Source organism: Helicoverpa armigera, chromosome 5, assembly GCF_030705265.1.
Source record: "Helicoverpa armigera isolate CAAS_96S chromosome 5, ASM3070526v1, whole genome shotgun sequence".
Lineage (NCBI taxonomy): Eukaryota > Metazoa > Arthropoda > Insecta > Lepidoptera > Noctuidae > Helicoverpa > Helicoverpa armigera.
This window is the reverse complement of record NC_087124.1, coordinates 3,169,072-3,196,910: the sequence shown is the minus strand read 5'-3', so window position 1 is coordinate 3,196,910 and position 27,839 is coordinate 3,169,072. Positions and strand designations below refer to the sequence as shown.

The 27,839-nt window shown below is 33.9% G+C and overlaps 2 protein-coding genes and 6 long non-coding RNA genes across 8 annotated transcripts; all 8 read left to right on the top strand.

The window, feature by feature from the left end:
* The first annotated feature begins 698 nt into the window (after positions 1-698).
* Positions 699-10,913, top strand: LOC110369795 (genetic suppressor element 1). The gene is made up of 15 exons (XM_064034979.1): positions 699-777; positions 1,632-1,691; positions 1,841-1,885; positions 2,305-2,346; positions 2,717-2,878; positions 4,200-4,247; positions 4,486-4,571; positions 5,141-5,210; positions 5,576-5,644; positions 5,931-5,966; positions 6,195-6,218; positions 6,602-6,634; positions 9,109-9,150; positions 9,307-9,345; positions 9,861-10,913. The coding sequence occupies exons 1-15, from the start codon at positions 742-744 to the stop codon at positions 10,911-10,913; spliced, it is 1,845 nt and encodes a 614-aa protein (XP_063891049.1). The 5' UTR covers positions 699-741.
* A 1,429-nt stretch (positions 10,914-12,342) lies between these two features.
* LOC135116904 (uncharacterized) lies at positions 12,343-13,435 on the top strand. The gene is made up of 5 exons (XR_010276473.1): positions 12,343-12,391; positions 12,590-12,634; positions 12,824-12,856; positions 13,023-13,036; positions 13,304-13,435. It is a non-coding gene; the product is annotated as an uncharacterized LOC135116904 (long non-coding RNA).
* A 795-nt stretch (positions 13,436-14,230) lies between these two features.
* On the top strand, positions 14,231-15,420 carry LOC135116928 (uncharacterized). The gene is made up of 3 exons (XR_010276505.1): positions 14,231-14,315; positions 14,595-14,648; positions 15,371-15,420. It is a non-coding gene; the product is annotated as an uncharacterized LOC135116928 (long non-coding RNA).
* Positions 15,421-15,940: 520 nt separating this feature from the next.
* Positions 15,941-17,247, top strand: LOC126054960 (uncharacterized). Its single transcript, XR_010276468.1, has 5 exons — positions 15,941-15,985; positions 16,085-16,129; positions 16,405-16,446; positions 16,624-16,659; positions 17,042-17,247. It is a non-coding gene; the product is annotated as an uncharacterized LOC126054960 (long non-coding RNA).
* Positions 17,248-18,575: 1,328 nt separating this feature from the next.
* Positions 18,576-20,117, top strand: LOC135116900 (uncharacterized). The gene is made up of 6 exons (XR_010276469.1): positions 18,576-18,658; positions 18,950-18,974; positions 19,116-19,142; positions 19,817-19,840; positions 19,931-19,960; positions 20,078-20,117. It is a non-coding gene; the product is annotated as an uncharacterized LOC135116900 (long non-coding RNA).
* Positions 20,118-22,877: 2,760 nt separating this feature from the next.
* LOC110384603 (uncharacterized) lies at positions 22,878-23,501 on the top strand. The gene is made up of 3 exons (XR_010276497.1): positions 22,878-22,965; positions 23,388-23,401; positions 23,472-23,501. It is a non-coding gene; the product is annotated as an uncharacterized LOC110384603 (long non-coding RNA).
* A 109-nt stretch (positions 23,502-23,610) lies between these two features.
* On the top strand, positions 23,611-25,455 carry LOC135116958 (uncharacterized). Its single transcript, XM_064034978.1, has 6 exons — positions 23,611-23,739; positions 24,092-24,174; positions 24,264-24,300; positions 24,604-24,624; positions 24,784-24,860; positions 25,206-25,455. Exons 1-6 carry the CDS (start codon positions 23,611-23,613, stop codon positions 25,453-25,455), a joined length of 597 nt encoding a protein of 198 aa, XP_063891048.1.
* Positions 25,456-25,824: 369 nt separating this feature from the next.
* Positions 25,825-26,723, top strand: LOC135116919 (uncharacterized). The gene is made up of 3 exons (XR_010276491.1): positions 25,825-25,858; positions 26,506-26,532; positions 26,607-26,723. It is a non-coding gene; the product is annotated as an uncharacterized LOC135116919 (long non-coding RNA).
* The last annotated feature ends 1,116 nt before the right edge of the window (positions 26,724-27,839 follow it).

Below are 27,839 nucleotides of genomic sequence, written 5' to 3'. Positions count from 1 at the left end.
TTAAAAATCATCAAATGACCCCTCCCGCTGTGGGTTAGCAGCGGTGCGGGAGTGTCAGACTCTTACTGACTAAAAACCGTTGTGTTCCGTCATAGGCATTTTATGTACCAGGGCCGCGGTAACTCTTTCGAACAACCCCGTAGCCCCGGCAGAACCCATATACCCCTGGTCGCAGACTTTTTTGACTGTTTCAGTATTTATGATGCCTAAAAAATCTGCTTGTAACTTGGGTTAAAGGGTAGCGTCGACACATCCGCCGACGTCATTAGCAGGCGCACGAGCTACCTTAAAATTAGCTAGGCTTAGAAAAGAGCCACAGCGCAGTTTTCATGTTTTTTGGATGGCCTTCGTGACTTGACATTGAAACTGTAATGTGTAGTAATGAGCTCTCATTTCTTACTAGGTGTAACTTTACATGGTATGAAAACGCTTTTATTTTTAAATGACAAATTGACAATTAAATAAGTGTGAAAATATTACGGTTCTATTATCGCCCGATTTTATGCACTCACTGCAAGTGCGAAAAATTTTGATATCGAAACAGCACTGGATTTTTCTAGGCAGAGCAATTGAAACATTTTTCAACAAAACCGCTCGTGGTGTGTTTAAAATTTTTGATTCAATACCAGGAAGTTTTTATAGCGATTCAATTTCACGGTAATCTATACAAAGTTATTAAAGTCTCAGTGCCAGTTAATCTTTATATCAGTTATACCAAACGGATATGGTTTAAATAATGAAATGGACTCAGCTAGGCTTATTTTCATTTTTATAATAGTAAGAATTATTTACATTTTAACTTTTTTAATGTCATTTATTTGGTTTTTGGTATTTTTAATTGCGAGTTGATAAGACTTACATGGAATAGTTTGCTGAGCGATTCTTGGGGTTTAAACTTTTGCTTATGCTTTTAAAATCTTGTCAGGTAGTTCGGCAGTTCCAAAGTATATTGTTACTTGATGGACAAGATACAAATTGCTACATTCAATCAGTTGCAATCAGTTTGAGGTTATTCAGGTTTATTTAAGGGATAAGGTCTGTAGACCACTATGATATTACTTGCGCAAATAAAGCCTGCCTGCAATTTGCATACAACATGGTTCTAGTGCGAAGAAGGTACCGTTGCACCCTTGTATAAATATAATAGTCTTGGACGGATGTATTCACTATTTCTAAGGCATTATTTAGTTAATATACATCTTTTAACCTACGATTATGAATTTTACATTATTAGGATCATGGCAATTTGGGCCAGAACATGAGGTCCCTGACTTCTAAATTAGGAAATGGATCATGATATAATCCTACATTACTCGCATGGACGTAGACCAATGGCAGTATACAACCCAATGCAAAAACACACAACCTCATACCTAAAATTCATTTACATAATAAATTCACGTATCTATTGTTTCAAGTAGATGTATTTTTTTTTTCAAAACCTCCCATAATGTGACTTTTAACCATGTACTAATGCTAAGTTTTATCAATGTTCGTTCTCTATTTTGGCATGAAAGCAAAACAAACATGACTGAGAATAAGATGAAGATGAGATTGTTTTTTCATTTCCTTATTTGCCGATTTCAAGCCTTTTTTAATTGAGAGTCAATTCATATATTATGGTTATTTAGTTGCAGAATATTCTCGACTGTGATGGACTTAGTTTAACAGATCAACTAATTCGGTTACTGGTAAGACACAAATTTTACTATTCGTTAGCGTTTTCCGGTAAATGGGCTATCAAACACTTATTTTTTTAAATTCGGACCCTGAGAAATAAATAAATAGTTATTATTTCAGAAGGCATTGCAATAGTAATCGTATCTTTTCTTGATTACAGCAATATAGACGAGATATAGACTATCCCGAAGATTACCAAATCTGGGTAAGTTCAAAATGGATTTTATACACTTTATGAAATAATTTTAATCTTACTAGGTGCTTTAGAAAAAATGCCATATCTTTTGTCGTCGTCACAACGTAAAAACGTCCACTGCTGGTCAAAGGCCAGTCTTGGGGATCAGTCAGCCCTTAGCACACTGCAAACTTTTGATCGGCCGATAGTTTGTTTGGGTTCATATCAGTATGAAGATGCATCCTAATACGAACATTACAAAGATCAGGTATTTGGCCGGTATCAAACGAACTGAAAACTTAGATTGGAATCAAGATTTTTTTTTAAAAAAAAGGTCATCCATTGGAGTTTTGTGTCGGCCGACTATTTTGTCTCTAGTAATCAGTCGCTGTGGTTGAATATCATACCCGACAATGTGTTCATTGATTACTCAACAATTTATTTTTCAGGTAGAAAGCCGGAGTGCTGAAGAAAAATCTGAAGAGGCTTTAGTAAGTTCTGCCACATTCCTAGCCATTTTATGGAAGAAATAGTGAATTAAGCCCAGTGCAGAATGAACCCTCACTATCATATATTTATCAATTAAGAAATTTCCGAGTTACACATAAATGACAAAACTAATGAAATTTAATTCAGATAATCTAGAGCTTGAGAAAGTACAGTCAACTTCAGGTCAGTGGTAACAGTTTTATAGAAAAATCGTTCTTATTACTATTGAGTTAAGGTGCATGACAGTTACCACTGATGTGCGGTCTACTGTACATACCTACACTTGTTTATTCGACTGTGATAAATATGTAGTTCTCATGTTTGTTGGTAACTGCTGATTTGTTTAAATATTTGATATTTTCTCCTTTCTAGTCTCGAGAGGAAGAAACAGAAGATGAGCCGTCTGAATATGTGGCAGCCGTGAGTGAACATAATAATTTAATATTAATCTGCCTCGTTGTTCTAACCGTCGCAAGCGCGGCTGCTGAGCACGAGGTCTCGGGTTCGATTGCCGGGTCGGACGGAAATCGCTCTGTGGGTTTTAGAAACTCACGCCTGGAAGTTGGTGATTGATGACACTCGTGTACCAGAGAGCACGTAAATGTTGGTCCAGCGCTTGATTTCTCTCCGGCCATGTCTGATCGCCATCCCTTCGGGCTATTTATGAGAGTAAAGTAATAGTGAGTGGGCCTGTGGTGCGCAAGTAGTGGTGCACTAAAATATGTTCTGCGCAGTTGATTAACCTCTTTATTTGAGAACAGCCATCATAGCTGATAATCTGCTAGGAGGACATCAACATTACCTATACGATGTGTGTCAAAACTAATCGCATTAAATTGAATGTATTATAGTATGGCCATAACCGCTGTGCACTCCCTGAGGTACGCGCGGAGAGGCGGAGGGTGACGCGGTCTGTCAGTCCGCCATCAACGCTCGTGGCGGCAGGTAGTGTCATTTGTATCGGACCGTCAATGTCAGATGCACATGAGATAAAAATTCAAAGATGGGTCGTGCGTTATCTCGAGATGTAAAAACCGTGATTTTTAAAGTGGCTGAATATTTCAAGAAAAGAAAAGTAGACAGAGAAAGCTTTCCGATCATGAAATATCATGTCCAGAAAAATGAAAATGATTACTGGAATCGCGATTTTAGGTTCGATAATATTATCGATTCATTCATAACAAATTTGCAAGACTCTGATTCAAGTTCCAATGGCGATACGGACGATGAAGATGATGACGAAATGGAAGATGAAGTTGAAACAGAATCTATGTCGGAATAACTTAACTTCTTATACTATCTACATATATCTATTTGTTTATAATTGTAGTAAATTTTCAATAAAAAAATCCTGATTTGAATTTTAACTTTAGTTCTCATTCATCAACTGTCTAGGTATTTTAATACAATATCGAGCATAATATAGGTAGATTCCGACCACCGTTCCGCCAAAGTCCTGCCTTAGAAATGAAAACTGATATCGTTAAATTTGTCTGACGTATATTGATCTCATGTGAACTTATGCTCTTTTTTCCCCGCCTCCCACCTCGCCTGTCATACCTCAGGGAGTGCACAGCGGTTATGGCCATACTATAGCTAATATACGTCGATTATCATATTATGAGTATTAGGATTCAATGTGATTAAGTTTGTCACACCGAGTAGGCCTCGAAAAAGATAGCTGGACTGCAACCCTGATTTGTAGGAACACTCAAAAGATTGAGAGGTTTGGAGACGACATGGAGAGGCCTTTGCCCAGTAGTGGGACAGTGAAGGCTAAGGAAAAAAGAAGTTGTACACATATGTTTGACACACCGCTGAGATGTTTTGATATATTTGTAATTATTCTTTCTAGACTCAAGAGGAAGATGCATTAGATGAGCCCGCTGAATATGTGGCAGTTGTGAGTTTACATAATAACATTACCTATACAAAGTGTGAAAAAACTAATAATTTATCGGACGCCTCATAAGCATGGAGATGTATGGGAGTGCCAGTTTCGCACCTAAAAAACTATGATTGAATTTACGATGTTCTTAAAAATGAAATCCAGCCATGGTCAACTGTCGGCCGACTGTTTAGTCAGCGGTGTATGGGTACTCCTAGGCTTGAACTCAATTAACCAGTTTGTATTTTTTCAGGACAAACCGGTCGCTCGGGTAATAAGAGATTACTATAAGCTTGAACAAGAAAAGAAAAAGAAGAAAATGCAAATGGAGAGAGCATTGTAAGTTACTCAATTTCCAGTTCTTCAATAGCTAAGTCAAACTAACTTACCTACTTATATTTTCTTTAAAAATAAATTCATACTTTTTCATCCTAAGGGGACTACTTACTTTACCTAGATATAAAGAAGCCTATGTCCTTTCTCAGGCTTTACACTGTTAGCTTAGTTTCATCAAAATCAGTTTAGCTGTTTTGGCAGTTACTTATGCATATAAAATATTGCTGGCTGTTTTCCAGGGGTTTGACTCCTGTTTAAACTACTGCCCGTTCCTGTATAAAATGTAGCATATGCTACTCGGGGTACCGTGGCGTAGCTTCCCAAAAATTAAAGATTTTTTCAAATCGGTTCAGTAATTTCGGAGCCCAACCGGGCACAAACGAAAAATTTATGGTTTCTCTTTATCTTTCTTAAGAAAGTCTTGATTCCAATCAAAATTTTGAGTCCTGAAGCCGTTTTATTTTATTTTAATAATTTCCATTATATTAGAATAGATTGATGCCTATTACCTAATAATAGCTAACGTAATTGTTTTATTAATAACACATAACAAATGTCTTATTATTGACAAGACTTGAACCACAAGAGATGCACCCTTATGTGGAAATAATGCCACCCCCACCTCCACCGCCTCCAGAAAGAGTAAGTAGTTATATGTGTTTATAATTCCGTATTTTTTGAAGAATTAAACATAACGAAAAAGGGCATATCAACCCAAATATAACAAACTGGTGGTTTCTGCGGTTTCAACCGTATCCCATAGAAGTTACTTCCCGTGCAACGTGTGTACCTAACATATATGTATACAATATAATGTATGTTATTGTAACTTTCCAACAGTGAAACATTTTTTTTTCAGTTGGGTTCTGTTATTTCTTTGCAAACAGACAAATACAATATAATATTAGTATAGATGCTTATCAAATTAATATGTCAATCATGTGATTAAATTACAGAGTATGTAATGCTACATATAATTTCCAATAATAATTTCCAATATTTCTCAGCAATATGAACAGGTTCGACAAGAGCTTTACCAACCACCTCGACCAGTCCAACCTCCTCCTGTGAGACCGGTAAATAAAAAAAAACATATTTAAACTAGCTTCTGCCAGCGGTTTCACCCGCATCTTATCGAACCCTATATCCCTCAATAAATGAGCCATCTAACACTGAAAGATTTTTTCAAATCGAACCAGTATTTTTAGATTAGCCCGACCAAGCAAAACAAATAAACATACAAACTCTTCTGTCTTTATTTTATTAGTATAGATATTTTAAATGTTAACTTTTACTATATTATACTCCATTTATATATATTAATCAGGCATATTATTTTCTTAATTTTATCATCGCGTACAGTCAACTTTCATACAACAACGTCCCGCCCTGTCTCAGGTAAGATTTTTCGACAGATTTTTAAAATAATAAAAAAAACAGTTTTATCAGCTTTCCGGAGATAAGTTCAAAAATGTACATTAATTTCAATTTCATTCATTTCATGAAATAAAAAATAATTTTGCATGTAATTCTGACATTTTAAAAATAAATTAAGTATAATTTGTTACTAACAAAATGAGTCATGGTCACTTGAATAAATGATATTTTTTTTATTTTATTTTATAGAGACTACAGCAGAACCCAGTAAAGGTTTGCAAGATTTGAACAACATTTTATTAAATTCTATACACAACTAGCTTTTGCCCGCGACTTCGTTCGCGAGGAATAGTGGCATCCGGCAGATTTTTGGTTTGAACAATAGATGGCGCTGTATGTCCGGAATAAATTGTATTTTTTATATTTTGTAATAAAAACTCCTAAATACCTGTAATAAAATCCTATGTCCTTCTCCTGGCTCTAAACTACCTCCCTGCCAGTTTTCAGCTAAATCGGTTCAGCCGTTCTTGGGTTATAAGTGGAGTAACTGACACGACTTTCTTTTATATATATAGATTTATTTACCTACAAACGTCTTTTCACAAGCAACTAAGTTTTTACCAGATTACCACTACTCAATGGAATATTCATTTCAGATAAAGCCACGTTACGTGAAACCGAAAGCTAAAGTAAGTGATTGAGATATTTAAAAAGTCTAACGTTAAAAACAGATTTAAATAAGAATTATTTAGCATATATTTAACCTAGCTAACTATATCTACCTACTTAGGTTTTAAGTCACTGACAATTGAAAATGAACCCTTTATCTATAAGCTGGAATTCGATATATGCTAGAGATATACATATACATACTTATTATTTTAATGCCTAAAAGCTAAACACACAAATATACATTCTTCTTTTTATTTTCGGGAAAATTTTAATTCATGTTTCGCACATTCTCATGCAATCGCGAAAATGTCGAACTGTACTTAAAGTGAAAATAAAAAAGTAACTGAATTATATGGACGCCGTGGTAATCTTCACAGGATTCATCGAGCAAGTTCAGATATAATGGTAAGTTAATCACTGTAATCTGTAAATATGTTTCAAATTTTTGAAGTACTTTTAAACTATATACCTTCAGTTTACTAGATCCGATTACATTTCGTGATTCAATTTTGTAAAATTATTCTTTAATTGGTACTGCTAAGTGTATTTTCAACACGGGATCTAATTTTATTTTTTTCTTTTTCAGAACATTATTCCACTATGGAACCACCCACAGCACCGCTCACGGAATTACCCTCTAAATCAAACGTAGAAACATCTGACTATAGAGATGAACCTCCAACGAATCTCAATAAATCTCCTATATCACCCTATCATAAAGTGGCTAGATCTGGAGACATCCAAAAAAACGATACCGAGAATGCTACAGATACCGATTCACAAATAATGGACCTTTTGGGCATCGACTATGTTTCAGATAATGAACTAACAAATTCAATAGACAGTCTAAGAATCAATAACGACACTGCTAACTCTCTGCAACTGCAGGATGATTTATTAAAAGATGTGGATTGGAATAAACATCGGAGACAAACGGATCTAAACGTCGAGTTAAGCAACTGTTACCTAGTTATTGTTCCTGCTTCAACAACAAATCTTGAGCCCAAAATAACAAAACTCATAAAAAAATACAAAACAGCTAAGAACAAAAAACAAGTTGTAACTGCAATTGCATGTTCTAAAATGTCAAACATTGTTCTTCTAGAGGCTAATGAAATAATCACAGACCTAATACTAACACTTGCGAGCTCTGGTCAAATTTCCTGTCAGTGTCGACGTAATTACTCTATCAGGAGAATGAATCCTTTTTTCGAATCAGTGAAAAGGCCCATAGACATAGGAGAGAAAGTTGAATATTTGGACAAACATAAATTCAAAAATATTGCACCAGAGAATATAATTCTGAGGAGTCACTCTAAAGATCCTCAAAGCGATGATGTATCATTCAAAAAGAAATTACTGGCAACATTGAAAAATTCTAAAGAAACTGAAGTTGATGCCGCTTTAATCAGTGAAATTTTCCCAGATGCTCAAATATCTTCTAAAAATGAATTTCGAGATACAGAAGACGGCATCATGATATATAAAGGCATCCTATCACAAAAGCCTGAAGCCACAAACAGTATCATAGAAAATTTAAACATTGCAAGCATTTACGCTAAAGGTGAGAAAGCAAGGAATGATGCCAAGCTTGACGAAACCATCAATGAAAGAAGAACACCCATTGAGCAATCTGTCAGCATTCCGGATACGAAAGTGAAGATACCTGCTCGAATGCAACTCCTTAAGAAAAGGGTAAAAAGAAACCTTCTTCATCAGCTAAACCAAACAGGAGGCGTGTTGCCAACTGATTTCGAGAATTATTCTACGGGCTACTAACAGTTTATAACTGCAAGTAAAATACATTTAAAGTCAGCCTATTAAAATTAATTTCATAATTATTGCTAGCCGCTAACTCTTCTGACTAGTTGATTTCAACTTTCTGATTAATCACCCAATTACTAAGTCCTAGCTAGAGAGTAATAATTAATATATTTATCCGCAGGATTAAGGAAAACATTGAGTGTATTGTATTCAACCAACAATCATATCCTAAGAAAAATCAAGATTGCCAAAAAGACTGGAGAGTATTGACTCCATAGATGATACACCGGATCTCGTTGAAGTTATTCTGTGAATTGTATTTATAATATTATAGTCTTGTTTCACAATAATACCGTGTACATTATTCCATCTTATCATTTAGTTACTTTCAGAACTTTGGACCTCAATTGAATGTTCTGTTATATTGCCCGAAAGCATTGTATTTCTTCTACTGATTCAATATAATTTGATCATCGATAACAAGTGTTGTATTTTCTTTTAAATGTTACCAACCGTCACGTCATCTACATACATTTCAATTTTGTGTCAAAATATGTGAAACTAGCACGCATAATTTTAGATTGCAGTTTTTCGTGTTATTGGGCAGAAAATTCAAAATTGAGAAAGCTCAAAGCATATACAGAAATAGATAGTAGATAAAGATATATTATTACACAATGAATATGAGAATAAAAATATTATGGTACTGCTATCTTATGAATTACAGTTCGTACAGACAAAACGGAGGCAGCCTCAGAAAATTGACATGGTGAGGAGATTAAGCTCTATTGTTTTTTTTTTCAATAATCACTTTCACTGGTTTACTTTAATCAAAATGGCTATTGACATTGTCTAAAAACCTGGGATATAAGCAGTTAAAACATCATGTATTGTTCAATACTGAAATATTGCAATTATTTATTAGGTACAAATAGAAGAGAAACCAGACCAAGCGCCTTTTGCGGTAAGATTTATAATGCAGATTTACGAAAAATGCGCGCCAACAACTTTTGTGTTAGTATTCAGATGACTATAAAATCAAAAATCTGTGGGACCATTGAATTTTGCCCAGTTTCAACCAAAACCGATCGGAGAAGAGGTTTTAAAAAAAACTATGGTATTAGCTCAGTGGAATGCTACAAGATGGCCGGAAAAAACTCTTTTTGTTCAAGGAATTTTCCATTCCGCTTTGGTGGTTCTTCTTATGTTGACCGTATCCCTTTTTTATGTACAATTTTAAAACACGAAAAAAACTAATTTTCCATCTATTCTTCTTATACCTAATACATTCATCGTTATAACAATCACCCCGACCAAATCAAAATAGCAAAAGATTCAATAACATGTTTTTTGATTACCTAAATAAAAGCAAAATTTTAAAAAAACTAACTTTAACTTTAATTCTAGAATCTTTTGTTATTTTAAAGCACAATAAGTTCAAAATAAATATAGCGATAACTGCAAAGGTACTCTCACCAGCCTCCAACATTCGATGACATTGTGGACATGAAATTCGAAGTAGAAGATGACGTCAATTTACAAAAAGATGCAAGACCTTTCGTGATGCGGACAAACGATGACACAGATTTACGGCTATTAAGATCTGAACTACAAAACATGACGAAGATGCAAACGAAAGATATAGAGAAAATGCAACTAGAAATATCCGAACTACGTAAAACAAACGAGCTGTTTAACAAGAAAGTCAAAGATCTAGAGGAACGTCTTGAATCTGCTAACCAAGAAAAAAAACACACCCCTCGATCATCTGCACTTGGACAACTTGAAGACACTGTGATGAAATTAGAACAACAGATTCACGAGCGTGAGTTGGAACTTTTTTCCACTGATTTGGAAATACTCAACATTCCTGAAAAAAGAGGAGAAGACCTTACAAGTATTGTCCAGGACTTAGCTAGATCTCTCGGAGTTCTTGTAGAAACACGAGACGTCGTTTTTACCGAACGAGTGGGATCCAGCCTTGATGGAGTAGGCAGTATGCCGGAAGCTACGAGACAAGGGCCTAAACCTTCACCTATCATTGCACGGCTATCAAGAAGCCCCTTACGAGATGAAATTGTACGTAGAGCTCGCTTAAATCGCAATGCTACCCGAGGCGCCGTGGTGAAAGAAAGGCTCGCGGATTCGGACAAAGAATTGTTTCGGCTCGCTCGCCATATAGCCAACAGCCGTGGCTGGAAATACATTTGGATAAAACAAGGTCGAATATTAGCGAAACAATCTGCGAAGCATCCTACTTACTATATTCGTAATGAGGCAGACATCGAGCGAATTTTTAGTAAAGCAGTAACTCCGGCTATAAACCGGCCGGATAGTAAACCATTCGCCAGTGACACTGGGTCTAACAACACAAACGTTACTAGTAGACAGGTTAAACCGTTTGGCAATACGGGAATTGTTACCCAGACAGAAGAGTTTCCGACTAACTCACGCCCAACTTATGAAATTCGCTTTGATCCTAAACATAAAACACATATTGAGAAAGCAGATATATTTCCTGATGCTAAATAGTTAAAACTCAAGGTTATTTCTCACTGAATTGCAGCCTTTGAATTATTAGTTACAATTAAAATATACCTTTGCTTTTTTATTTTTAATTTTTGTGTCTCTGGATTTTATTTCAATTCGTCCGTCATTAATTGCGTAATGTAAGTTCATCAATTTTTTCGTCAACAAGTAATACACATTATAAGTGCGGTGAGATCTAATTTGCCTGCAAACTATAGTAAAAAAAATGTAACTAGTTCTTATGGGTTTTCTAAGATAATTATTAAATTGATAAGTTTAAAGAAAATTTAAACATGCATAAACTTTACGGTTAGTCTATGTTGACATACCCGGCTGCACTGCCATCTGCACTGTGTGTAGAAATCTTAAATGATGTTTTGCAGTTCTATTTTAGAAGAAGGATCTTTGAAGTACAATAAAGTCAGCATATATTTTTATTGTTTTAAAATCAATTTGTAGGATCCAAATAAATTAAAAAAAATATTTTGGTACTAAAAATAGCAACTTTGCAAAACTGTTTGGCTTGACATATTTTTTAATTACAGAATAACCTGAAATACCGGGATCCTAAATCCTTAGCGGTAAGCACCCGTTTTACACGTAAACCATGCAAAGACAGTCGCACACACACTCACATACACGCGCATACTTAGCCGCCCGCGTTAAAAAGTTCAGTGATATGTTAAATGAATAAAAGTATGCCTAGTAACCATGTTCAGTTTGTTTTGTATGCTATTTGTAGCAATACCAGGTAAGCATATCAAAAATATATTAATTTATTTTACTTAACACCGAATCGAAACATATCGATAAAAAAATATCTCAAGTCGAGAATCTGTGTCCATCGCTGCGGAGTGTCATCTTTTAATGACTTTTTATAAATAATACTGAATTGTTATATTCAGTTCAGCATTGATTTTCTATGTTTTATAGTATATGCATACGGATCGTCCTAAAATGTTATCGCAGGTAAGGGGTCAGAACCTATTATTATTATTTTTAAAAACATAATTTCGAAAATAACGTATTTATAAGTAATACACTATATATTTTAATAATGAAGCACTCATCCATTAAATTCAAGTTATCTGCTAATTCTAGAAAAGGACACTAAGGCCTTAAAAAATGCTATTTTATATTACTTCTAGCAACAACGACCGCAACAATATGGCACCAATAATTATCAGGTAACATTATTTAAAAAATAAGAGTAACATACATATTCGAATTAAAAATAAAATAATATTTACTTACCTTAATACTTTTTTTGGAACGAAATTCCATATCGCGCATTGCGAAAGGGGGTTAGATGGATAAAATTAAGACCACAAGTTGTAACACTTTTTGCTATAGGTAGTTGTAAGCCGCTTTCCGCCTTTTTGGTCTACTGAAATTTTGATTAATAAATAAAAAATAATATTCATTACATTATTTTACAGCAGCACCAACCAACGTATGATCTTCCGAAGAATCAGCTAGAAGTGAGTACGTCAAATCATTTTATTAAGCGTTTAAGATCTATCTCATATCATTTATAAAGACTTTTTTTGTAAAAATCATGAATTTTTTATTATAATTTTTTTGTAATATACGTGTTTTACTCTTAACGGATTTTTTATTTTTGAGATAACTGAACTGTTATGTACTGTTAGTAATGTATAAATATTTTGTTCTGACAGAAGCCAAACTACGCTGAACTCGATATGTATCTGAATCAAAATAAGGTAATATTTCAATTATTCTCCTAAATGCCACCAAAGAGAAGCTAAAAAAGGCTTGACCATTAAAATATTTATTTAATTAAAAATTAATGTATAGCCACGATTGTCAAAATACTAAGGAAAATAATAAAATGAATATACGAGAGTGACATTATTTACTATTTAACCATATTATTATGATTGTATGTACAGGCTGCAGCACAAGGAAATCAATATCAAAACCCAGTGAGTAAAATCCTTACTAATTTATATTAGACTTGAGGGGTAATAAGGTAACAAGACATCGGACAATTTGGATTACCATATTCTCTATTTTGACAATTGAATAATAACGGTGAGTTGGCCGAAAAAAAAAGGATAACTTCAATAAATTGTGATATTTTCTTTTCAGATCCTTGATAATATGTAAGTATAACTTATTCGTGACACTATTATAAATGTGAAGGTTTTCATATTAATATTATCCTTGTAGTTCTAAAATGGCAAATAATGATGATACAAAGTTCCTGCCAAAAATCCTGGCTATTTCGAAGTTGACTTCTGGTGACGTCTTCATTCATAATTTATCGTCTTTAAAATACATAACTTTGTTTTTTATTGCCGTTCTTCGGGTTTACTTTCTACTGTTAACAAGTCACAAAAAAGGTAACCTTATTGATCCACGTACTCTAGGTATCCTGATTTAGACGGCCTGGTTCGTGGGATCAAGTCGTACAGCAAAAGAAAATGTTTAGAGGGTTTATTAACAAGTTTGTAAAAGTACAAATTTATGAAGTTGTAGGAGTGATTAATAAATCGCATTATAAAGAATAAACGTTTGTTTTAATTTTCTGAATACAAAAAAAAAGATTTAGGAATAATAGTTTAAAAAACGAAAAAAATAATTTTTAGTTTTTTAAACTATTATTTCTGAATCTTATGCTGCGCTACGCTACGCTTTACATTTTGATTCCAAACAGCCAGTCCGCCATCTACGGGCGGCCGCCATATTGGATTTATAATGACGTGTCTTAGCAAGTCATGTATTTTCATCAACACTCAGAGCGTGCAAAATTTCAGCCTAATCAAAGACCGGGAAGTTGGTCAAATTAAGATTCCAAGATTTTATTACATACATACTTAGGGACAAATTACGTACTTTGCGTAAGGATCAAAATAACCTCTTTCTTGGCTAACCAGTTTACAACATTTCAGGAAGGTTCTGAAGTGATTGACTGATTAATATGACTAATGAGAACTTTGATAAACTGAATGCTGATGTACCTAAATTCTATGATTTCGACCATACATTTGAGGTATCCTTATTGGCCATCCTTATTTTTTTTTTAATTCCATCATAAATGTTGAAGTTGTTAAAAAAATGGTTTATATGACAGCCGGGATACACAAACCCGGAGGAACTTGTCAAGATAAGATGATAGACCGACCACGCCAAGATTGCTTAGCCTTATGACAGATCAACCTGTGAGGCTCTCTGACCGATCAATAGCAGTAGTTTTTTTTTTATTATTTTAATGCTTTTGCTTCATCAAGTTAATTTCACGGCAATCATTTTAATGTAATTGATTAAATCATTTGTTATTTGCTCCAACAGTCAATTTTTATAGCCGTTATAACAAACACGGGTACTGGCTAAAAAAATGAAATGGATTCCATTATAATTTTTTATATTTTTACAATATTTGTAAGGAGTTTTCTATTTATTTTTATCGTTTTTCTTATTAATATTTTCGAAGTAGTTCATGCCAAACTTAATGGCGGCCAGAATCATAGCGCAAACTTACTCTGAACTGAATTCTTTTCGTGACGTAGCTAAGGCCATTAACTACAGTTCTGTGATAAAAACCTTTCTATATATTGCTCATTTAAAGTTCCTGATCAACAGACTGCTTTTTTCTAAGCTGCTTCTCAGATAAAGAAAGCTGTTTATTCTAGTACCTAATCAAATTCAAATATTTTCCAGAATGTTCTAGATTGCCGACCTCTCACCTGGGAGGAAAAACTAAACTTACTTCTGGTAAGACGATGTGATTAAACCTCATTTCTTGTGTCCTAAGAATTTAATTTCAAATTCATTAAGGGAATATTCCACTAAATAAATCTTGAACAAAAAATGTGTATGCGTCGGTGCTAGTCCACTGCTAACATTTGTGTTCACGGATATTTTAGAAAAGTTCGCACGCAATGTGTTTGCTTTCGTGTAGACCAAAAGAAATATTTTGCGCCACAGTGCCACTCACCAGTGGAATTTCACCTTTATTTTTGCAAGGAAAAACTTAACGCCTACGTGTCGCTATGCGATTGTTTTCATATTCATATAGTTTTAAAACAAACACTATGTGCAGTTATATTTTGAACAAATATGGAACGTTTTAAAAGCTCCAGTACAAAACATTTGATATTTGTCGTTCGTGATGTTTCCGTTTCGTTCCATCGAATTTCCAGACAAAAGTTTTGAATTGAATGTATACTGTTCTTTTTAATTAACATGGCTAATCATAGTTTCCTTTATCATCACAGATAGTATAGGTAATCCAAAGAACATGACTAGCTGTAGTAACTACCAAACAAAAGTTGAATTAATAAGTTATTTAAGCTGTATGGTTTGTGTGCGTGGCTGCATATAAGTAGATACATTTGCCCACCATCCTTATGTTTACCATTAAGATATACTTTGATTTAGGCTCTTTTGATTTTAGTTGCTTTCCGTTGACTTTAAAAATGACGTACTTTTTACAGAGATACAGAAGGGCGTTGGACGACATAAAAGAAACAAGACCCAGTGTAAGTTTTACAAAAGATCAGAATTTCAACAAATAAAAAAAATCTAGTATCAGTTTATTCATATAAAAGCTATAGTTGCTGTCCTTCAAAAAAATCGTCAAATATCGTTAAAAAGCGCGTTTTTGGTTAATTAATACACCCCCCCTAGCACCAAAAATGCCGTTGACCAGTGTAATATAATCAATGACATTATGTATAATTTAAACACTGGTCTAGTCTACAGTCTACACAAGCATAATTATTAAAGAATATCTAATATATTCCGAAAAAACAAAAAAAGACACGACAATTATGACAGTCAAAAACTAACTCCTTGTCATTACTGTATCCCCCAATTTTAACAGGCAAAGGTCAAAAAACTATACAGCCTTACAATGTCCAACATCATTGTTTCTTTTTTTATACGAGGTAAAGGTACTCACAGACAAATGAGTGGTGAAAGTGGTGAAAAATTAAAAGAATCCGAATTATGAATAAAAATCGATTTTTTTATATATGACAATTGACCTGTACCTTATTTTACAGAGAAGAAGTTATAATGAAATAGAACCTGATGAATTCGAAAATACCGTAAGATTTTTCATAGACTGGGTGATGAAAATAATTTAGTAAAAAATGCGTAGTTCATTTTTTCGATATATGACAAAAGAGCTGTACCTTATTTTACAGAGAAGAAGTTACAATGAGGCAGAACCTGATGAGTTCGAAAATACCGTAAGTTTCTTTTTTAATAAAGACTAGTATCCCAAATATAATTTAACATTTTATTTAATTGATTGTCACATTTCCACCTTGCAGGCTGAATTTCGCTTACCTGTTTTAAAATTCCTGGCCACATATTTGGTGTTCCATATTCGAAATTCAAAATGGTTGTTATTCGTGTGCTTTTTTTTTTAAACAATGGTTTTAAGTTTCAAAATATTATTGATTTTGCAATTTCTTAGTTAATATTAATTGTGTTGTTTGATTTATGTTTTAAAAACTAATAGCGAAGACGAGCCATAAGTCTTGAAGATACCGTTGAGGATATCGTAAGTACATAATGAATAATCTACTTTGTTTTTATGATAAAATAATATTTTATGAAATGTATATGTGGTATTTTATGCTTGTTTTCATTTTAATTCATTGTAGCAATACAAAGAATACCCAGATGCATCACAGAGTTGTAAGGCATTAGTTAATAATTTAACTTTATTTCTTCACAGGCATCAAGTTTGAACTATCGAAATTCAAAAATAAGTGTAAGTACTTATAAATGTGATTTTCTACATTTACCAACAACCTAGCTTTTTCCGCGGTTTCACACGTTTTAAAAAACCGCTTTCCGCATTTGAAAAAAACAGTGCTTATACATATAAAATTGCTATACAAACCAAGTTAACAGGACCTCTAAATCCTGCCGAGGCTGCGGGTTGTTCGAAAGAGATACCGCGGCCCTGGCACACGAAAGGCCTACGACGGAACACGACGGTTTTTAGTCAGTAAGAGTCTGACACTCCCTCGCCGCTGCTAACCCAGCGGGACGGGTCATTTGATGATTTTTGACGTTCTTAAAAAAAAAGTTCCTCTAAATCTCTTCAACACCTTAATCTTTCTCATACATTTTCCCCTCACCATCACCAGCGAAGGATGTCGGACTTTCACCCTGGCATGAAGACCACTATCCTCGGTACCCCTACAAGGGCTAACCAGCTGCCCGAAGCTGAGCCTATACTACCAGGACACACGTTGTTAAGACCAGCTCTGGGTATGCTGAAGTCAGCCGTCAAGTTCCCCCACAAAGACCTCGATAATGGCGCTGGAGTTTATGGGAATATTGATAACCTGGGTATCACGTGAGTATGAAGAATTTTACCTTTCAAGATGGCTAAACAATAGCTACATATCACTTTGCAATTCTGAAGTATGATGTCCCTCTAGCCGATTGTCGACGGCAGCTGTTCTCATGTAAGGAGATCAGCCAGCTGCGCAGGACATACTATGGTGCCTCGTTGGTCTAGCTGTCGCAAGTACGGCTGCTGAGCACGAGGTCTCGGGTTCGATTCCCGAGTCGGGCCGAAATCGCTTTGTGGGTTTTAGAAGACTTTCACAAAGCAGCCCGGAGCCTGGAAGCTGGTGATTGATACACCCGTGCATCGGAGAGCACGTAAATGTCGGTCCTGCGCCTGATCTCTCTCCGGTCGTGTCGGAATACCGTCCCATCGGGCTATAAGAGTTAAGGAATAGTGAGTGCACCTGTGTCTGCGCAAATGCTTGTGCACTATAATATGTCCTGCGTAGTTGGCTAATCTCCTTACATGAGAACAGCCGCCGTAGCCGATAATCGGCTAGGAGGACATCATCATCATCACTATGGTGCACAAGTATTTGCGCAGACACAGGTGCACTCACTATTCCTTCACTCTCATAGCCCGATGGGACAACAATCCGACACGACCGGAGAGAGATCAGGAGCAGGACCACAGGCTTTTGGTTAGATATAAATCTGTCTACAGTTAGTCATTTATTTTTTATTTCAGATATGGTGGTACAGGTGAAAGAGTTTTATACACTGGCTTCAGAAGAAATAACGAAAATTCTTATGTAAGTTTAATTATATACTAGCTTCTACCAGCAGTTTACATACTTCATGCACTCGGACAATGATATCTCTATAGCCTTCTTGGATAAGTGGGTATCTAATACTGAAATATATTTTCTTCTCTACTTTTAGCAAGATGATGAGCCAAAGTAAGCATATATTTTTTTCGTATTTTTGTCATATTTTTTAATTGCTATATTGATAGAATGTTTATTTGTACTTCAGATATATTGTAGCAATTATACGCAAAAAGGAAAAATACGAGGTAATAACTTTTAAAATAAGTCGTCAAAAAATAATATTACTTATTTCGTTTCTTACCTCTCTTGCGCTTTCAGTCTGTTCCAGCTAAACTCAAAAAATACAGAACTTAGTTTTATTTTACTTTTGCATTTTGTATCTTGGGAAGACTGTAACTTTGCAACAGTGAAACAATTTTTCAAATTGGTTCAATAGTTTCAGAGTCTTCAGGGTACAAACAAAAAAGATTTCCTCTTTATTACATTAGTATTGATAATGATTAGGCAGATGGCTTGGTAGATATTTGTAAAGAATCAGATTTAAAAATATTATAACTAATTCACGCAGGATAAACCAATAGCACGATTCGTAGACTACCACAAACGTGAATTGGAAAAGAAAAGACAAGAAAAAGAAAGGTGACTTTGTTTTATCTTTAATACGCATTTGAGTTATTAGTCTAGATTTATCGTTGTAATCGGTAATTTTTGATACTGAATATTTTGTGAGCCATTCCCAATAATATACTATCTTTAGGGTAATTTGTTGCTCACTGATGATAGAATTTTGACATTAGCCCCTTAGGCCCAGCGCACACCGCTCGCTGGAAGCGCGTCAGAGCGCATTTTATGACAACAATTTTTTTTTGATAAATTATAAATAAATAATGATATTAGCAACGTTTTACGAAAAATTTTATTTTTAAACAGGCAATTACTCAATGAAAACAGAATTGTGAGTAGTTTTTCTTGTATTTTAGAAGATACCTATAAGATTTTTTTGAAAAATAAATTATTAGAAAAATAAGGATATTATATCTATTTAGAAGTTATAATATATCCTTATTTTTAATTCAATCCTGTAATCTATAAACAGGATAACATCAGAGATCCAATATTCAAGGTAAAGTTTGTAATTGCTATTAATTTATTATTTTATAATTTGCTAACGTTTATCTGAGGAATAAGTATAGCGGTACAATACTTTATAGAAAGTTTATAGAAAGCAGTACTTTATAGAAAGTGGTACAATACTTTGTTGAAAGTATTGTGTCAAAAGCTGTCAGAATGTCAAACATATTCTTCTAAACAAAGATATCGAAAATCGGCGAATGAAAAATCATCTGTAAATAAAATACGCGATTTTTTTAAAAACATTTAGAAGCATACTTTAAGTCGGCGGGTAGTTTCTTTGACCTCATAAACCAGTATGATGATGAATGGCAGAACGCACATTACAAATATCTTTAGCCGGTATCGGACCTACTGAAAATTTTGATTAGTATCAAGGTTTAAAAAAATATACAGTCTTTTGCAAAAAAAAGCGGGCACCTATGCGAAATCTAGGTTTTAAGAACTTCACGTAGTTTCAAACCCTTTGAAATACACGTGAAGTCCTTAAAACCTTGGTTTTGTATAGGTGCGAGCTTTTTTTGCAAAAGAGTTTATTTTGCCAACCATCGCGTCAACTGTCGGTTGACTGTTTAGTTTGCAGCACTCTTACAAGAATCATTTACTACCAAAATAATTACTAATTATCGCATTTAATTTATACCGTTTTATTTGCTTTCATAATAGAAAGATATGAAAAAGTTATACAAGGTGAGCGTTTTAACATGAATTTGATGGCCAGGTGTGATAAAAATTACCTTAATATTTAGTTTATTAAGTACTATGATTTTGGTTGTTTAGAAATTTTCAACAAATGGACTCACGTTAGAGGTAAATATGTTTTTTTGGTTTGTAAATAGCGAATTTTATTTCATCATCTTTTTTGAAAATAAAAGAAATGCATGAATATAATAAAATGTAAAAAATGTGTTTGTTTTTTATTTGAAGTTTTTCGAAATACCACGTCTAAAGGAGAAGGCTAGGGAGGTGAGCTGTCCTAGTTTAATTTTTTTTTTATAATATTTTAGGACCCTCCTGAAATGTATTCTTTCCTCTTCTTCTCTTTGAATTTTTTATACTGTTCTTTTTCTACGATCAGTAAACTTCACAATTTTAAAATACGTTTAAAGGTACTTTTTGTTATTTTGTTATTATTGTTTTTGTTATTTCAACATTACAGGAAGAAAATTACAACTTAAGTATGAAACCTACCAAAGAGGTATTAAACGCCATTTTTTCTTAAAATGAATTATTTGTTTTACTCAATTATTAATTGGTTTAAATATACTTTAAAGTTAATTGAAGCAACAAGGGGAAGGGATCGTTCCGAGGTAAGTTATGTTTAACGCAATATTATTTGACACTAGTTTCCGCCCGCGGTTTCATAAGATTAATATTATTTAAAGTAGCATAGTTCGGCAATAAAATTGTTCTTAAGAAATTATACTTATAGCTGAAATATAGGTGTGCTATTTTTATTTCAGAATGTACCAACACAAGAAGATAATGATGCGTAAGAAAATATCAAACCTGCATATAGATATATACATCTCACGAAGTCTCTCATAACTTTTATTGCACAGAAAAGCATATACCTGCAATACATATTTAATTATACAAATGTTAAGCAGATTTTATACTCAACGAAATACTATCTTTAACTATTTAGAATAGAATAGAGCAGAATTTTATTTTAGGTACATAGATAAGATCAATTAACTATTACTAATACATTTATATAATCTCAATTATGCAGTATATTTTGTATTTGTATTTATATGTATAGCTGTAAATTATATTTTTTTATGCTATAATAATTTTTTTCACTTAGAAATTTAGGCACAGATCCTAGCCTTATTTATATATCCAGTTGTGACTTTAATTCGAAGTTCACACATTTTCGTAACTTGCATATTATTTAACTGTTGCACATTTGTTTCAGGCCACACAGCAATTATTATCCGGTCTATGCAAAAGGAGTTAAGAAGTATACAAGTAGATAGCAAGGAAGCAATATAATTTTAATAAATTCAAAATCTGCAGTAATATAAAAAATACAAATAAAATGAAAGTGGTGTTTTATTTTAGATATTGTAAAGAGGATCTATATACCTACTATATTTTTTTTTACACCAAAGAACCTAATGAAATTCTTCCACTCTTGAAAAGCTATATACACGATCCATGGGTGCACACATAAACATATACTACAATACTATATGGTACGGAAAGTAGTTTCCGTACCGCCAGTTGACAATAATACAATTAGTATAGACTTTGTAACATATTTTAAACTAAAAACTAATCTATATAATCAACAGCTGAACGACAATGTCTAAGATACTAATGTCTAAGAAAATACGTAATTTTTTAATCTTACGGAGTTGCAACGTTAAACTGAAACGTTAACCGAGCCATTTTGAGTTGTCAAATCGCCGATTTTAACAGTTGGTGGTACACGGCTGGCTATGGTGGTATCGTTATACATAGTTAAATGAGCAACTGACCTGACTTGCTTAAGGTATACATGGCCATATGTATATAAATATATATAGGGACATACTATGTCCCTATATGCCTTAAGTACCTGAGACATAGCCTCCTATCTTTTTTCTGAACTTCATTCTGCTGCTTTTACTCAAACGCGCTTTCAGATACATAAATTATAAGCTGTAATTAATGCAATACATGTTTCCTGTTAAATTAATGTATTTATATTCTCCATATAAATGCAGATTTCAGTAAAGTAAAAGAGTAGAATCTCTGCAGTTTTAATCAATGACGTATTTTATTACACGATGCTGATTTCACGGCAATTATTTCAAAGTTATTAATGTAGTGACAGCAACTTGACATACAAGTTATAGGAATCGTGGGAATGGATTGAATGATGAAATGGAATCTGCTATAATTATTGTCGTTATAACAATTGTAAGGAATTTTGATTTTTAACATTGACCTGTGAATTGCATATTTATAACAGAGACAGACGAAGCGGTCAAATTAATAACACTTCTGTTTTTGCATCGGGGGTTAAAAAAACAGTTATTATTAAATTTCAGTTGAGTAGTGCATCAAGAATCATCATCTGCCTAGCTTTTACTCAACTATTTTGGAGTCGGCTTCCAGTCTATCCGTATGCAGCCGAGTACCAGCGTTTTACAAGAAGCGGCTGCCTGTCTGACCTCCTCAACCCAGTTACCCGGGCAACCCAGTACTCTTAGATAAGACTGGTTATCAGACTTACTGGCTTTAGTCTACCCGTAACTACTGCGAAAGATGTTAAATGACAGCCGGGACCTACAGTTTATCGTGCCCTCCGAAACATGGTCATCGAGTGCATCAAGTATATTATTGAAATGATTTATTAGTTGCAGAATATTTTGGATTGCACTGGAGTCAATTTGACCCATGAACGGAAATCTAGTCCGGTGAGTTTTTGCCTATTTTCGTAAAACTGTGTAAACTCAATCTAGCATTAAAATTCTCCTCTGCAGTGGTTTAATTCAGCAAAGTAACCAAATGAATAAGTTAGCCAAAGTTGAATGCTGAATTGCTGAACAGGGATTTATTGCAAATTGGTAGTACTGCAAAATAGTATTTTCAAGGAGCAGTTTTTAATTTTGACGTCATTGAAACTTATAGCTAGGACGATATTGTGGTATGATTCCAAATTTTTGAAGCCATTCTGGCTGCATATGTACCCTATAGATAAGCTTGACATTTTAAATTCCTTTTTCCAGCTACGACTGTTTGACTCCAAACCAAGTAAAACTTCATCCATTCCTTATATTTTATTTGAAAAACAATTGCAAAATGGAGAAGATTCTTTGCAGGTATATTGTATGAAGTTGTTATTTTTAAAGTCATTAATTAGATTATTAATAAATAAGTATCTATAAATAACATTTTTTTTCATTTATTGATAATTAAACATTTATTTACAAATAACTTTTTACAATATCTTAATAATAAATAATCGCCATTTCATTAAAGTTGTCTCAAAAGGGCTTCAGCGTGTTGGCTTCGGCCCCACGTTCGCCTTCCAAAAATCCGGGACTCTAATAGTCCCGTGGTCGGTTAGAGACATACAAGTATAATAATAATAGTTTATATAAAGTACCTAGCTTTTTAACTCAAGCAGATATGTAGAGAAAATTTACTGGTAATAACTATATATGTACCCACTTAAGTAATTAGCTTGATAGGTTATGTTGCCTTCTTTTGATAATATAATTAATCCAGATATAATTTACAGCGTTCAGGAAAAACGTAAGTGTCGTAATATCCCTTTTAGTTAAGTTTTTTTATTATTTGCTATTAATATTATTCATGTTTTTAGATTAATCATAATACTGCAATCAGGTAAAGGGGTAAGTTTTGTGTTTCATATTTTGGTTTCAAAGTAGTTGTAATAACAGGATCGCCAAAAGTGTTTATGTTGGCGAACGAACATTATCCTCCCTATGGAGTAAGGAAAGATGAGCGGAGATGCCATAATGCAAGTAGGTCAGGCGCCTGCTTCTAGATCAAATACGTACGGTGGGCATGAGTTGCGAGTGACTGAGAGAGTGAGAACTAACGAGGCGTTCAGTTTCTTTGAGACATCTGTAAGCGATATCTGGTCAAAAGAAGGTGTGTAAGGGCACAGACGGCAACGTTTCGCGTTCCCCGCGCACCTGCATTTTGTCGCGTTACTTTCTTAGGAGATTTTCCGTAATGGCACATCCGCTAGTCATTTTGTTCTCCATGATCCTGCCCCTATTGACAACCTCACCTGATCGTAGTGCACCGTGCTGAAGAACTGATGAGGTTCTGGCAACCGAGTGGTCGCGATTTAACCACCGCACATCACCAAGTGTGGTATATTCAATGCATCTCATTCTCTGCATTAGCGCATTCAAATAAACCTTCTCTACAGTTTTGTATTAATTTATTGTTTTTTTTTTTTACAATTATCAGAGCAATACAGAAGACCAAAATATGCGTGCACAAATTGATCGTAGATCACCGCTGTCATTCCAAAGACTAGGTGGGCAAAAAAGGTGCGTAAAAATATCACAAACAGATTTCAAAAACTATTGCTCATCATCAGCCTTTTTACTGTCCCACTTTTATATTTATAACATTACAGATCGCAACTCAACCATTACTATCAAGAACAAGAACAAGTAAGTGTCATTATTTATTTTATTTTGTGCTCTGCTCTGTTAAATTCAATATCAGATCGTAAAACACCCCTCAAATATTTTTAAAATCAAAATATAGTACTTACCTACAGTTCTAAAATAAGTCATTTGTTTAGCCTCGTTGTGTTGTGTTCATATTTTTATGTCTGCACCAACAAATGCGCAAGGAATTAAGGCTAACTTCAGAATACCATAGTTATTTGGTAGTGCGAACTGTACCCATCAGGTAGACCATATTATTTGTCTATAACCGATGTTGATTATTTACTACGTTTACTTTTGTAGAGACGATCGGCTACTTTAATGGTAAGTGAGTGACATTCGATTACTTAAACGTAACTTTATTTTGTGCGAAAATACAACATGATAGTCATAGTTTTTAGCATTTTCTCTGACTATTGTGCAAGTGTGCTTGGACTGTTTTGTTTAACAATATTCATAAATAAATTTTGATATTTTTTTTAGAACCTACCATTAGCTCAATTTATGAAAACTTACGAAAGATATGAAGCGGCGGTAGAGACAAGTAGGGCTGAGGGCAGGTTTGTAAGTTATATTTTGTATTTAGGGGAAAATAAGCATCAGTCAATTCCCTCGGTTTTACTAGTGTCGCAGGGTAACTAATTCGTATAAAGTAAAGTAAAAGCCTGTACACTATTCTGAAACTACAGCAATTTATTTAACAAAATCAGACCAGTAGTTTTCGAGCCTAAACAACTTTTTTTTTTAAACTCACTGTTTTTAGTATTGTGTTAATGTATTTTTTAAAAGTTTTAAGAATTTATAAATATTGTTTTTTGTTACCTACTCCATCATACAATAAGCTGACGGGAGCTGGTAAAATAATATAAATATCCCTAATAACTTAATCCCTTAATTTAATAAAGGAAACCTCATCCTGGACCAATTGATACTCCACTAATGGTGAGTATTATTTTCTATTTTATACATCTGTCATATGTTCAATGTGCAAATGAATTGAATCATCATCTCCCGAGCCTTTTCCGAACTATGTTGGGGTCGGCTTCCAGTCTCAGCGGATGCAGCTTAGTACTAGTGTTTAAGTTTTACAAGGTGCGACTGCCCTATCTGACCTACTCAACCCAGTTATACGGGCAACCCAGTGCCCTTTGGTAAGACACTTGCAAATGACTTGAATCTGGTAGTAAAACATATCAATTATTTTGTATTAATGTATTAGTGTATTTTTATGAGAGAGATACTTATTTACGAAGTACATATTTACATATATGCTAAACTTACCTACATAGTTTAGTTATATGGCATATATAAAAAAAATGAAAATAACATTAGGTTATTGTATTGATCGATAATTTAATATTTGCCCAGGTTATACCATACATACATATATAAGTCAATGAGTAAACCTTTTTCATAGTCCACTATGTCTATTTGTGTAAATCGCATTAAAATCAGTCACACAGTTTAATAGAAATATACATTTATGAGTATGTGTGTAAGAATACATTAGTTTTTCTTGATTTAGGTAAAAGCAGCCCAGTGGTTACGACCTAGGCTAGTAAGTAAACTTACTTTATGACAATAATGAAAAACATAGTCACTTAGAAGGTTTTTTTAGATTTTTTTATTGACATTCAGTTCTATGAATACGTTGCCAGCTATTTTACGCGGTTTCACTCGCGTACCGAAGAAACAACTTCCGTTACCAAGATAAAATATAAAACTTTTTCAAATCGGTCGTGCAGTTCCTTAACAAAGAAGTAAACAAACTTCGGTTTTATAATATATAGTAGTAAAGATTACGATGACGTCTAAATAGAAAGTAGTTACAGCCTTATTATCGTCCCACTGCTGGGCACAGGCTTCCTCTCAGACGGAGAAGGATTGAGCGTTAATCACCACGCTTGCTCAATGCGGGTGATGGTGATTTCAGACTTTATAGTCCAGGTTTCCTCAAGATGTTTTCCTTCACCTTTTTATCAGCCATTGGTGTCCAAGATATACTTAGAAACTACATACAATCTTAGAAAAGTTGCATTGGTACTTGCCTGACCTGGAATCGAACCCACAGCCTTATACTCGAGAGGTTGGTTCTTTACCCACTAGGCCACCACGACTTTTTAACTAAATAGAGAGTAGAATAAGTGCTAAAGAGCAGGAGAGTGATAATTATTATTATTGACGTTCATACTTGTACTTTTTAAGACTATGGCTGATATCGAGCGTTGGAAAGTAAGTAAAATTCGAATTGTTTTATATATTTTAATCAAATTGTACAAAATAAATAATAAATTGTATGATTTTAGAATGTACCAACAGCATATTTTATACGAAACTACCAAAGATTAAGGGATGAAGTAGTAGTAGAAAAGAAGAAGCTACCAGATTACAATGCCATATACAATCGTCAACAAACTGTGTACAAAAAGTAAGTAATACTATTTACTTATTATTCTTATTTATTTATTTCCATACATATTACTACTCAATTATAACAGTTTCAATTCAAAGTATTTAAAAAAACGTTTAAATATTGTATTAGTCATCTTCCGAGCCCTTTCCCCAACTATGTTGGGGTCGGTTTCAAGTCTAACCGGATGTATCTAGCTGAGTAGGTACTAATATTTTAAGTTTGATAAGTGTGTGAGTTGGTTTGTTACTTTTTAGCTTTGAAAAAACTTGGCAGTAATATTACCTTTACAATCTGGTATGAACATATCTAATGTAATCATTATTAATAATAACTCTATATTTCAGACCAGTGATGCCTATTATGTAAGTACATTAGGGTGTCCCAAGACATAAGGGGGATTTTTTTTTTCTCGAATTAAAGTACGCATACCCTCTAATTTTTTTCGTTTTGACCTCATTATCTCCTATAATAAATATTATCTCGATCAGACAGTGGTAACCCGTGCCGACTTAATGCCAAAGTTTTCACATGAAAATTTGTACTGACTTACTATGGAGAAATTTAGATCTTAATTATTATTACTAAAAATAAACCTCGAATACATCCAAATAATGTTTTATCTTCTCATATACATTGAAAAATAATTTCATTGTTAAAATTTTCATTTGAAAGTAGTTTTTTTTTTTTACAGTCAGGATAAATTTTCCGATGTTCTAGGACGGTACCTAACAATAATTGTTTTTGTTCCTCATCTACTGTGATTTATCAATAAAAGTCTTGCACGAACTTCACCGATATTTCGGCCACATCGTTCACTAACTCTCAGTGCTGAAACTTTGGCTTCTTGATACGAAGCATTATTTGACTAGCAGGTAGGACACATTCATGTAGAAAACTGTCATTAATTTTAAGGCGATCGATCAAAGAACTCGTTTTTTACTGAAATGAAGTTAGAGGTGATTTTGTCATACAACGTACCGTTAAGATCTTCTTTTGAAAAAAAAAATAACCAAAGACAAAATAACCCCTGAAAAACGATACATCCAATCGTTTTTCAAGAGTTATTTCCTCTTTGCTCCTCCGAGGCGCGTGCTTTCTGTAACTCGCGCTAACTGTAGGCCGGCTG